General features: G+C 42.0%; 1 protein-coding gene across 5 annotated transcripts in view; it reads right to left on the reverse strand.

Moving 5' to 3' along the window:
* LOC126473556 (AP-1 complex subunit gamma-1) overlaps positions 1-13451 on the reverse strand; it is a 188498-nt gene that overhangs the window by 99344 nt on the left and 75703 nt on the right. For all 5 annotated transcript variants that reach the window (XM_050100703.1, XM_050100716.1, XM_050100697.1 and 2 more), the window contains one exon: positions 6293-6369. In XM_050100703.1, the coding sequence (XP_049956660.1) occupies positions 6293-6369 (77 nt within the window). The remainder of the gene's footprint in view (positions 1-6292; positions 6370-13451) is intronic.

The raw sequence follows: 13451 nt of genomic DNA on the forward strand, positions 1-13451 counted from the left end.
TGGTGGTGATGAGAAAAACTATTTTCACATTTTAGCCTTTATGAGTAACCAAACAGTAATGTGTGTTTCCATCTCTTATCACTCCTTTCAGCTCTGGCTACAATTTTTGCAACTGAAAAATGTGCCAGTCTTCTTGTACTCAGAGGAATGCAAGGCATTATACTTAACAATGAAATTATGCCTAGTAATGCATTTTTTTGCTTATTGCAGGCATGACAAGGAGAGGTACTGTGTCAAATTATCAGAAGCACATTATGATGCACCTGAAATTGCTTTCTCCTGAAAAAGGAAAAGTGAAAAATTCCCATGAGAGTCCAAATGTCTAATGCATACTTCTGCAGGTCTCACATTATCACATTACTAAATTACTAAAAAACTACATAAATTTCAATGAAGATTTTTTAACTGATATGTGATCAGCATACTCTCAACTGTCCATGACCACTGCATGAGGAATATTCTCCAAATCTTGAGGTTAGACCAAATTACTGCGTTTTGAAACTCTGAAGTACTTTCCTTAATGCTCTATGGACTGTCACAAATGTCCAAACCACTTCGTGAATGCTTCATGGTAGGCTTCTTTCTGGAAACTTTGGGTACAGTGGAACCTCACTTAGCGAGCACCTCCCTTAATGTGCAAAAGAAATCGTTAAATAAATGACTAGCTTAAAGAGCCATGTTTCACAGAACGAGTGATGACAATTTAGTGTGGCAATACCAGCCGTTTGCACACAGCATGGGAAACATTCAACAATATAAAAACCTTTCATTGTCGGCAGCAACATATGAACAATGTCTTTAGTATGTACTGCAGTCTATGTTTAGCGCTCTATCTGTTACCATCTTAGTGATCTAAACTTGTGTTCAGTGTTTTTCTGTGTGCAAATTTTAATAATCTTCATAGAAATGTCTTGGAAGATATAGCCACAAGAAGACAACCAGACGAAAAAGAAAATAACTTTAGAAATAAAGCTTAAAATCATTAAAAAATGCGAACATGGTGTGAACGTTACTGATTTAGCACACACATACAATCGATCTACATCAACTATTTGCACTATCCTCAAGAACAAGGACAAGATTAAGGAGATAAATTCTTCAAAGGGAGTGACAAGAGTATCTAATCAATTGTTTCATATTCTGGACAATGTTGAAAGGTTAATCTTTATATTGATAAATGAAAAGGAATTGCAAGGTGACATTATTAACAAGAACATCATTTGTGAGAAGGCAAGAATGATTTTCACTGCCCTCATTAAGAAGACGCCAGTATCATAACTGGCTGAAGAAGTATTTAAAGGAAGCCATGGGCGGTTCGAGAAGTTTAAGCGAAGAACCAGCATCCACAGAGTTGAGATCCATGACGAAGCAGCCAACTCCGACACAAAGGCAGCAGAGAACTTTATCAGCAACTTCAAAAAGCTCATGGATTTTGAGGGTTATCTGCTGTAACAGGTTCTAAATTGTGACGAGATGGGTCTATTCTGGAAAAAGATGCCGAAGCGTACATTATAATAGCAGAGGAGAAGACATTGCCCAGTCAAAGCCAATGTAAGACAGTCTTACACTGCTATTCTTTGCCAATGCAAGCAACTCCATGAGCCTTCAAGAAATGTAAAGTCCAGAAGAGCAGATTAAACGTGATACGGAGATCCAAAAACAAGGCTCGGGTGAGACGTGATCATTTCTGTGATTGCATCAATGAAGTGTTTGGTCCTTCAGGGAAAAAATATTTGCTTGAGGAGTATCTGCAAATCTATGTCTTGCTTGTTATGGACAACACTCCTTCCCATTCTCCAGGCCTACAAGACCACCTCCTTGAATAATATCAATTATCAAGATCCAATTTGTGTGTCCCAACACCACTCTGTTACTTCAGCCAAAGGGCCAGCAGATTATTTATAACTTTAAGAAGCTCTACACTAAAGCACTCTTCAAGCATTGCTTCGAGTTGACTGAAGCTACCAATCTCACTCTCAGAGAGTTTTGGAAATATCACTTCAACATCATCGCCTGTATGATGATCGAAGAGGAATGGGTAGGGGTTACCAAGAGAACTTCATTTCTGCTTGAAAGGACCTTTGGCCAGAGTGTTATTGTCAAATGTGACTCTGAAGCAATTGAGTTGGTACCTGAGGAGCCTGTGGTCAGAGAGATTGTGTCTTTGGCCAAGAGCATGGGACTATAAGTGGATAACAATTATATCGATGAGCTTGAGAAAGATAACAGCCAAGAAATGACCACTGAAGAGCTTTTATGGAGTTGCAGTGTGTTTCACAGCAGGAAGTTGTGGAGATGAGTTCAGAGGAGGAGGAGGAGGAGGAGGAGGAGGAGGAGGAGGAGGAGGAGGAGGTGGTGGTGGTGGTTGTGGTGGTAGCAGCTGAGCAGCAATCTTGTGGTGCAATAAGAGAAATGCTGGAGACATGGGAATCGGATGCATCATACATTGAAAATCATCACCCCAATAAAGCAGTGACTATGTACACTACAAATTTTGACGATAATGCTGTGTCGCATTTTTGTCAAGTATTGAAGCAACGGTTGAAACAAATAACTACAGATAGCATCCTAGTAAAAAATAATAGTTATACACTGAAGTGCCAAAGAAACTGGTGTAGGCATGTGTATTCAAATACAGAGAAATGAAAACAGGCAGAATACGGTGCTGCAATCAGCAATGCCTATATCAGATGACAAGTGTCTGGGGCAGTTGTTAGATCTGTTACTGCTGCTACAACGGCAGGTTATTAAGATTTAAGCGAGTTTGAATGTGATGTTACATTCAGCACACAAGTGATGGGACAAAGCATCTCCGAGGTAGCGACGAAGTCGGGATTTTCCCGAACGATCATTTCACAAGTGTACCACGAATCAGGAATCCGGTAAAACATCAAATCTCTGACATCGCTGCAGCCAGAAAGAGGTCCTGCAAGAACAGGATCAACAACAACTGCAAAGAGTCATTCAATGTGACAAAAGTGCAACCTTTCTGCAAATTGCAGCAGATTTCAATGGTGGGCCATCAGCAAGTATCAGCTTGAGAACCATTCAATGAAACATCATCGATATGGGCTTTTGGAGCTGAAGGCCCACTTATGTATCCTTGATGACTGCATGACAAAAGCTTTACACCTCGCCTGGGCCCACCAACAGCAACATTGGACTGTTGATCACTGGAAACATGTTGCCTGGTCCGATGAGTCTTGTTTAAAGTTGTATTGAGAGGATGGATATGTATGGGTATGGAGATAACCTTATGAATCTGTGGACCCTGCATGTCAGCATAGGACTGTTCAAGCTGGTGGAGGTTCTGTAACGGCATGGACATGTGCAGTTGGAATGATATGTGACCCATGATAATGTCAGATATGACACTGACAGGTGACACATACGTAAGCATCCTGTCTGATCACCTGCATCCATTCACGTCCATTGTGCATTCTGATGGATTCTGGGAATTCCAGCAGGACTACGTGATACCCCAAATGTCTAGAATTGCAACAGAGTGGCTCCAGGAACACTCTTGTGAGTTTAAACACATCTGCTGGCCACCCAACTCCCCAGACATGAACATTATTGAGTATATCTGGGATGCCTTGCAACATACTGCTCAAAAGAGATCTCCACCCCCTCATACTCTTATAGATTTATTGACAGCCCTGCAGGATTCATGGTGTGAATTCCCTCCGGCACTACTTCAGACACAGGCCTGAGTCCATGCCATGTCATATTGCGGCATTTCTGCATGCTCGCGGGGGCCCTACACGATATTAGATGGGTGTAGCAGTTTCTTTGGCTCCTCAGTGTATATTGTGAATAATAAAGTACATAATCCTGTATGAATAATTTTCTTTGAATAAATGGCATGAATAAGACAAAACTTTTACAACCATTTCTGCATGGAATGCATTATCTTATTTCACCCATGTAGCAGCACATAAATTGTTCTGCTTAATGTGTGTTTACACTATGAGTAATATTCTGGAACGTATTATGCTTGCTATGGGAGGTTCCACTGTACACATCACAGACAGATGTAGCTGCTATTGGTGTTTCCAATCAATGAGCATGGGTGGTTTATACCACTTTAAGGAACAGAGAACTATCCCACAGAGCTATTTTTAGAGCTATAGCATGGATAAGGAAATATATGTACCTGAGACTCCTCACGCAGAGAGAATGTTTTAGCTACAAGGGGATCTGATGCATTATTATGATGGAGCAAGATCCTGGGCAGATCTGATTTTGGGCATTTCTCCTTAAAGTATTTGAAGAGACTGGCATTTAAATTCAAAAATAAACCAATCTGAAGTTCCTATCTTATCTTCATCCACAACAGTGGCAACAATGTGACCAGCTGCCACAAAGCATGTCCATACCATTACATTAGAACATCGATTATCCGAACGTCGGTCAACCAAACGACCGCTTAACCGAACAGTGTACTCGCTCACACCTGTTACTCTCCCACCCTACCGTCCATCATCCCCCTCACGCCCAAAACCAAGTTTCCCCACAGCACACTGGGCCACCGCTGGCAGAACATTGCTTCTAATGGGGCCTTCACAAAGCGCTGCTGACTGGCCAAGCCGCCAGTCACTGTGTTTCAACAATCAGCACACTTCTGTCGGCTTGGCACTGGCAGTAGAAGTAGCGGCAGTATCAAAGCTGTTCACAGCAACAGCTGCGCCAGCTTAGAGTTGAGGTGGGCCACTCCGCGCAGTTTGAAGGATTGCGCCCCCCCAAGAAGAGCTTCTCATGGTGCAAACAGCCACCTTCTGTTCTCTGTTACGACCATTTGTGTGCTGCTGTGTGAAGAAGTGAACTTGATGATACAAAATGCTTAAACATAAACATGTTGTCCTTTCAATGAGGGACAAGTACGAGATTATTACAAGGTTAGAAGAAGGTGAATCTCAACCACTTCATCCAATTTTAATTTTGTATACTGTGTGTATTGTTCATGCAAAATGCGTATGTAATATGTATATATTTTTGTTTAATAAACTGTGCCACATACTATATATTCCTACTGAAGTTGCCTTTGTATGTTACTTTGTAATACTAAAAGAGATGCCTGTTTTTATGAATAAATTTACTGCACAGTACTTTTTGGCAAATAAACATGTACAGTTCGATTATCCGAACAAACTAGTTTTCCGAACACCCATGTCCCCCAATTACTTCGGATAATTGATGCTCTACTGTATTTTGAACATACTCTATGGTATTTTCATTTTTGCTCAACAAACTTGCTCTGAGGAGACCCCTCCATGCACACTCCCAATTTGTTTCAAGGTTGAATGGTACAACCATGTCTCGCCATCAGTTACAATATAAACTAATACTCCAACTGCCCATCACTTGCTGACAGAATGCACATGAAGGGGCCTGTGTAAGGGTTAGACTGCGCACACTGAAGTAGGGCATATCTTCTCACATTTCCCACACTGACGTAGAGAATCAGTAAGCACACTAACTTTGACTACGGAGGTTCTCAAGCAGTGCCCACATATACAGTATATTGGCTAAACATGTTTTGACAGTTCTGTCACCCTCAATGTCCCAAACAACTTCTTAGCTGATGGCTGCATCGGTGTGTAGTAGGAGTATGCATCTCCTCAGTAGATCCTCCAACTACACACTGACGCAGCCATTGACAAAGAAGTTCTTTGGGATATTGCAAAGGACACAACTGTCAAAAATGGTTTAGCCAATAATATACGTAGCCATTAGCTGATAACCTCTGTAGTTGAAGTGCATGTCTTTTGCAACTGAAGACTCGCAAGAATGATTTTGTACAGTGGATGCCAACAACCCAATCACACAAGTAATGTTACACTAATACGAACGGCAGTTCTTTGGAATACAGCCGTTTAAGAATGAAGGACAATAGTTCCGTACATGATCTGACTGTATCAATAAATGTTAAAATAAAAAAGCAACCAACAGAAGCTCTGTGAAAATTTGTAAAAGCTGTGTTCAGTTACACAAAGTGTGTTTGTGTTACAAATCAAGTGACAGTCTTACAATACAGTCAACACAGCATTCAAAATATTTTGCAAATAATAAAAATTTGTGTGCTAATATGTCATTACAGTGTCATAAATGCAAGGAACAATGTACATAAACTGTCACAGTTTTTGAAGTGTTCTTTGATCTGATCTGGTGATTTGTAGCACACAGACAGCAAAGACTACAAAAATCTGAACAATCTTAGGCTTTCGGTACTCATTCCCTCATAAAGAAAGAAGTAACACATAAACAGGATTAGAGATGGAGAAGCACTTACTTTTTTAAAATGTTGTAATGTATCTGGACTATTTTCACACATTTCTGTTATGAGAGTAACTCCTGTGATTAGCACCCCTGAAACACAGAGAACAGTTTTGAGAGAGCAGTTTTGGGTTGCAAAAAGTAAATGAATCTTCCTACCCATTTTCACACTAAAAATTTTGTAGCTAACTTTTCTCGCAGATGACAGAGGTGTTCACACGGAAGTAAATCCTTATTTAATGTTACAGCACATATCCAGTAATGCAGCACTAATACTGACATGCACACAAAATTCTAACACAGGAAACTATAATATGAGTAACGTCACCTTTTCCTCTGCAAACTCTGAGATGTGCCTAGAATATTTCACATGTTCACTCTTTCTAAGGTCGAGTGAAACTTTGTTTGTGTGTTCCTGTTAAATACTCAACCTCAATATAGTAATGAAAATCTATTTACTTATTCACTCTTTTCATTAATCATAAAAAACTGGTAACACATTTCACTCCAAATGACAGAAAATGTTGAGGCAGAATGCAATATGGAATGTTACAGGTCATCATTAACAAAACAATTTTCTCCAAACGATCAAGAAAAATAAGGCGAATACCTAAGTTGTAAAAAATGTTCAAGTGAAAAACTATTCTATCAAAACCATAGGTTAACACAAACATGAAGTTACACAAGGGAAACGAAACCCACAGGTCTTCCTTCATGTGTAAGTGAAAACTTCACTATTTATGAACTTTATAAATGCTACTGTCAGACAATCTCTCCTTTGATTACAGACATTTATATCTATCTATCTCTCTAACAAGTTACCCGCTTCTATAACCAAGGTCACTAATTCATGCCTGTGTGGTGCTATTTTCTGGTGTACATGAGTTCGAATACTGCTGGTGGATGAAATTTTCACTGCCAGTAAGAGCAGGAGAGATAGTGGTGTAAAGTTTTTGATCACCAGTCTTTGCACCAACGTCATGGATTAAATTCCAAACTGCTGCTCAGTGTCTGATGTAGACACTCGGTGGTCCACGTGGTGCTTTTTGAGAGGATTAGGCTATGTCTTTTTTGACTGTACTGCCTACTGAACTATTCCTTACTGTGTCGGAAGGACAGACTCAGCATACAGGAAAGTCAAAACAACCTTTGGCGACATTAAAAGCAAGGGTGATAACATTAAGAGTGCAACGGGAATTCCACTGTTAAATGCAGAGGAGAGAGCAGATAGGTGGAAAGAATACACTGAAAGCCTCTATGAGGGGAAGATTTGTCTGATGTGTTGGAAGATGAAACAGGAGTTGATTTGGAAAAGATAGGGGATCCAGTGTTAGAATCAGAATTTAAAAGAGCTTTTTTGGAGGACTTAAGATCAAATAAGGCAGAAAGGATAGATAACATTCCATCAGAATTTCTGAACTCATTGGAGGAAGTGGCGACAAAACGACTATTCATGTTGGTGTGTTGAATGTATGAGTCTAGCGACATACCATCTGACTTTCGGAAAAGCATCATCCACACAATTCCAAAGACGGCAAGAGATGAACAAATGAGAGAATTATCACACAATCAGCTTAACAGCTCATGCACCCAAGTTGCTTACAAGAATAATATACAGAAGAATAGATAAGAAAATTGAGGATTTATTAGATAACGTTACTTTGGCATCAGGAGAGGTAAAGGCACCAGAGAGGCAATTCTGATGTTGTGGTTGATAATGGAAGCAGTACTAAAGAAAAATCAAGATACATTCATAGGATTAGTCAAACTGGAAAAAGCGTTCGACAATGTAAAATGTTGCAAGATGTTCGAAATTCTGAAAAAAAGTAGGGGTAGGCTATAGGGAGAGAAGGGTCACGTACAATATGTACAACAGCCAAGAGAAAATAATAAGAATGAATGACCGAGAACGAAGTGCTTGCATTAAAAAGGTTGTAAGACAAGGATGTGGCCTTTCGCCCCTTCGGTTCAATCTGTACATCGAGGAAGCAATGATGGAAATGAAAGAAAGGTTCAGGAACGGAATTAAAATTCAAGGTGGAAGGATATTGATGATACGATTCGCTGATGACATTGCTATCCTGAGTGAAAGTGAAGAGCAATTACATTATCTGCTGAAAGTAATGAACAGTCTAATGAGTGCCGAGTATGGCTTGAGAGTAAATCAAAGAAAGACAACGGTAATGAAAAGTAGTAGAAATGAGAACAGCAAGAAACTCAACATCAGGATTGATGGTCAAGAAGTAGATGAAGTTAAGGAATTTTTCTACCTAGGCAGTAAAATAACCAATGGCGGATGGAGAAAGGACACCAAAAGCAGTCTTGCAATGGCAAAAAGGGCATTCCTGCCGACAGAAGTCTACTAATATCAAAAATCGCCCTTAAATTGAGGAAGAAATTTCTAAGAATGTACTTCTAGAGTACAGCATTGTATGGTAGTGAAACATGTGGAAAAACCAGAAGAGAAGAGAATCGAAGCGTTTGAGATGTGGTGCTACAGACGAATGTTGAGAATTAGGTCGACTGATAAGGTAAGGAACGAGGAGGTTCTGCACAGAATCGGAGAGGAAAGGAATATGTGGAGAACACATAAGGAGAAGGGACAGGATGATATGACATCTATTAAGACATCAGGGAATTACTTTCATGGTACTAGAGGGTGCTGCAGAGGGCAGAAACTGTAGAGGAAGGCAGAGATTGGAACACATCCAGCAAATAATTGAGGACGTAGGTTGCAAGTGCTACTCTGAGATGAAGAGGTTAGCACAGCAGAAGAATTCGTGGCAGGCCCATCAAACCAGTCAGAAGACTTATGACAAACCAGGTTTCAACCTCTCCCTTTCCTTCATCTATAACAACACAAACCCATCATTACACCGTACAGGTACTCATCAAACCCATTCACACTCCACAGATACCAGGTGTAGAAGTACAAAACCAGAATTTGGTTGCAATAATTACATGTCTTTTGTCTGAAACTGATAAACAATATTGTATTCAAAATTTTCTCCATTGCTATTTATACATTTCTCCTACCTGCCCGGAAGGCTATGAACGCCACGCCAAAAAAAACAGTTCTCCATTTGAAATGACCCAGTCAACAAGCCATTTTAGTACATGTTCATAAGAGTTGAAGTGTTGTTCAGCGAGAGCGTGTCCCAGTGAGGCAAATAGAAGATAATCGGACGGAGCCAAGTTTGGAGAATAAGCCACATGCCCTAGTATTTCTCAACTGAACATCTCAATTGTTTTCCTAACCTATTTTGCTGTGTGCGACGGGGCATTTCATGGATTAATATGACTTTGTGTTGCCTTTTTCCATATTCCGGTATTTTTCACGTAATGCTCAATTTAAATCAAACATTTTGGTAGCGATCAGCATTAAGTTTCACCACGTTTTAGCAGCTCATAATAGATGACACCCTTTTGATCCCACTAAACACAGAGCATTGTCTTCTTTCCAAACCAATTTGGTCTTGCAGTGGATGTCGATGGTTTGTCTGGATTCACATGTGATTTACGGTGCTTAGAAATCTCAAAATATATCCATTTTTCATCACCTGTCACTATATAATGGAGAAATGACTTTCTTTTGTATCTAGTAAGCAAGCATTTCACAAGTGGTCTTTCATTTAGTTAATGGAGATCCCATTTTCCCACCTTCTGCACCTTTCCCATAGCTTTTAACTGAAGAGACCTTTCCCATAGCTTTCAACTGAAGAGACCTTTCCCATAGCTTTCAACTGAAGAGACCTTTCCCATAGCTTTCAACTGAAGAGACCTTTCCCATAGATTTCAACTGAAGAGAATTGGCTTTCTGCATAACATTCAATCAAGTTCCTGTTGAGTTTCAGTATCATCTTCATCTAATAAGACCTACAATTCGTTGTCTTCGAACTTTTTCAGTGGTTTCCCAGACTCGTCGTTTCTCACGTCAAAATTATCACTTGAATTTTTTGAACCACTGGAAAAACTATATTTTCCGAAGAACTCATTCACCGAAAGCTTCGACAAGCATTCGATTGATTCTGCAGCAGTTTTCTTCAAATGATAACAGAAAACCAATGCTGTCCGGAAATTGTAGTTCGTAGGTACAAAACTCAAACGGTTACGCCCGTTGGTTGGTTGGTTTGTTTGGGGTATAAAGGTACCAAACTACAGGGTCATCAGTCTTTTTCCTGACGCAAGCAAGGCTCAAGGTACAAAAACACCCAAAGTACGTTTGAGAAAGTAAAAAGGGGAAAAGGAATGGTCTGGACTGGCTGATCACAATAATAAAAGAGGATGAACCATCCACTGTACAACACATTAAAATGGAGGACTTCCACGCATTCGCAGTCTCCTTAATGGCGTGCAGTTTGTTGTGCGTATTGACATTATGCCATTCCGTCTCCCAAAACTGAAAAACCCTACGGCATAATAATGCTCACAAGTGAGTTATGGGGAAGCCAATCTACAGAAGCGGTTTCCGTGTAGCCTGTTTGGCCAGGATGTTGGCAAGTTCATTTCCTGGGATTCCGACATAGTCTGGGGTCCACACAAACACCAATGAACGACTGGACTGTTCCAGGGCATAGACGGACACCTGGATGGTCACTACCACAGGATGGTGGGGGTAGCACTGGTCGATAGCTTGTAGGCTGATCAAGGAGTCAGTACAGAGAAGAAACGACTCGCCAGGTCATGACTGCATGCGCTCAAGAGCATGAGAAATGGCTGCCAGCTCTTCAGTGAAAACACTGCAGCCATCTGGCAATGAGTGCTGTTCAGTATGTCCTCCATGAATGTATGTGAAGGCAACGTGACCATTAGCCATGGAGCCGTCAGTGTAAACCACTTCATGGTCCCAGTACATGTCAAGAATTGAGAGGAAGTGACAGCGGAGAGCTGTGGGGTTAGCTGAGTCCTTAGGACCTTGTGAAAGATCCAGGCGAAGCTTCGGACTAGGTGTACACCATGGGTGTGTACGTTAATGGATCTCGAGTATAGATGGTAAAGGCAAGGACTCGACTTCAGACAGAAGAGATTGGATGCGAACAGCAATCATAAGCCCTGACCTGGGCCTCCAATGTGGGAGATGAACTGCTGTGGGTGGGAAAAGAAGACAGTAATTCGAATGCTCAGGAGAACTACGAATGTGTGCAACGTAACTGGTGAGCAGTTGTGCATGCCTAACCTCCAATGGAGGGACTCCAGCCTCCACCAGGATGCTGGTCACCGGACTCCTCGTAAAAGCTCCCGTTGCCAGCAAACGCCACAGTGGTGCACTGTTTTGAGTAAACGCAATGCTAAGGGTGCCGCCAAATCATAAACCAAACTCCCATAGTTAAGGCGGGATTGAAGAAGGGCTCTGTAGAGCTGCAGCAATGTAGAGCGATCTGCACCCCAGTTGGTGTTGCTCAGGCAGCGGAGGGCAGTATGCCAGCAGTTCCACTTCAGCTGATGAAGATGAGGAAGCCACATCAATCGGGTGTCAAAAACTATTCCTAAGAATCAATTTGCCTCCACTATAGTGATTGGATCGTCATTAAAGTAAAGTTCTGGTTCCAGATGAACGGTATGCCGCCGACAGAAGTGCATGACACACGACTTCGCAGCTGAAAACTTTGGAAGCCGTGGGCTGAAGCCCAAGACTGCGCCTTAGGGATGGCTCCATTTAGGCACCACTCAGCAAGATCCAGTACAGAAGGCCCAGTAAGAAATGCGGTAGTCTTCTGCATACAGAGAAGATGGGACGGTCAGCCCAACAGCTGCTGCTAGACCATTAATGGCCAATAAAAATAGAGACACACTCAATACACAGACCTGTGGGACCCCAATCTCCTGGATATGGGGGGAACTATGGGAGGCACCAACTTGGACACGAAAAGTATGGAGCGCCAGGAAATTTTGGATAAAAATCGGGAGCGGGCCCTGGAGACCCCATTCATATAATGTGGCAAGGATATTATGTCGCCATATCGTACCTTAAGGTTTTCGTAAATCAACAAAGATGGCAACCAGGTGTTGGTGTCTGGAAAAGGCCGTTCGGATGGCAGCTGCAAGAGAAACTAGATTATCCTTGGTAGAGCGAGTCTAGTGGAAACCGCCCTGGCATGGAGCCAATAGACCACGCGACTCCAGGACCCAACACAACCATACATTCTTACAGCTTACAAAGAATGTTGGTGAGGATGATAGGCTGATGGCTATCTACATCAAGCAGGTATTTGCCAGGTTTGAGCACTGGAATGATGGTGCTTTCTCACCATTGTGATTGAAAGATGCCATCGCACCAGATCTGGTAGAAGATGACGAGGAGATGTCGCTTGTAGCCGGACGAGAGATGTTTGATCATCTGACTGTAGATCTAATCTGCTGCAGGAGCTGTGTCGGCGCAATGTGCAAGGACACTGAGGAGCTCCCACTCTGTAAATGGAGCATTATAGGGTTCTCTGTGATGTTCAGTGAATGAGAGGGCTTTCCTTTCCATCTGCCATCTGAGGATGTGAAATGCTGGGGGATAATTCTCTGACGTGGAGGCTCGAGCAAAGTGCTCGGCAATTATGTTAGCATCGGTAGATAACACACCATTGATGTTAATGCCAGTGACACCTGTCGGGGTCTGGCACCCACAAACATGTCTGATCTTCTTCCAGACTTGGGAAGGTGAAGTATGGCACCCAATGGTCGAGACGTACCTCTCCCAACATTCCTGTTTCCGTCCTTTTATAAGCTGTCGAACGCAGGCACGAAGCTGTTTAAAAGTAATTAGGTGCTCTAAGGAAGCATGCCGCTTATGTCGCTGTAGAGCTCGCCGACACTCTGTAATGGCCTCAGTGATTTCTGGCGACCACTAAGGTACTGACTTTCTTCGGGGGCATTCTAAAGAACAAGGGATCGCGTTTTCCGTTGCTGAAACAATCGTTCTTGTGACCCACTCAAGTACCACATCAATGGTACCATGTAGGGGAGATTCGAAGGTGACAGCAGAGGTGAAAGCTTCCCAGTCTGCCTTGAATAAAGCCCATCTTGGCAGATGCCCGGGGTAATGGCACTGGGGGAGTGACAGGAAGATGCGAAAGTGGTCACCACCACACAAGTCATCGTGAGCTCTATAGTGGAGTGGACAGATGGGAGAAGCCTTGGGCTGCAGAGGGATTAATCAATGGCTGAGTAAGTGCCATGAGCCACAT

Source organism: Schistocerca serialis, chromosome 1, assembly GCF_023864345.2.
Source record: "Schistocerca serialis cubense isolate TAMUIC-IGC-003099 chromosome 1, iqSchSeri2.2, whole genome shotgun sequence".
Taxonomy (NCBI): Eukaryota; Metazoa; Arthropoda; class Insecta; order Orthoptera; family Acrididae; genus Schistocerca; species Schistocerca serialis.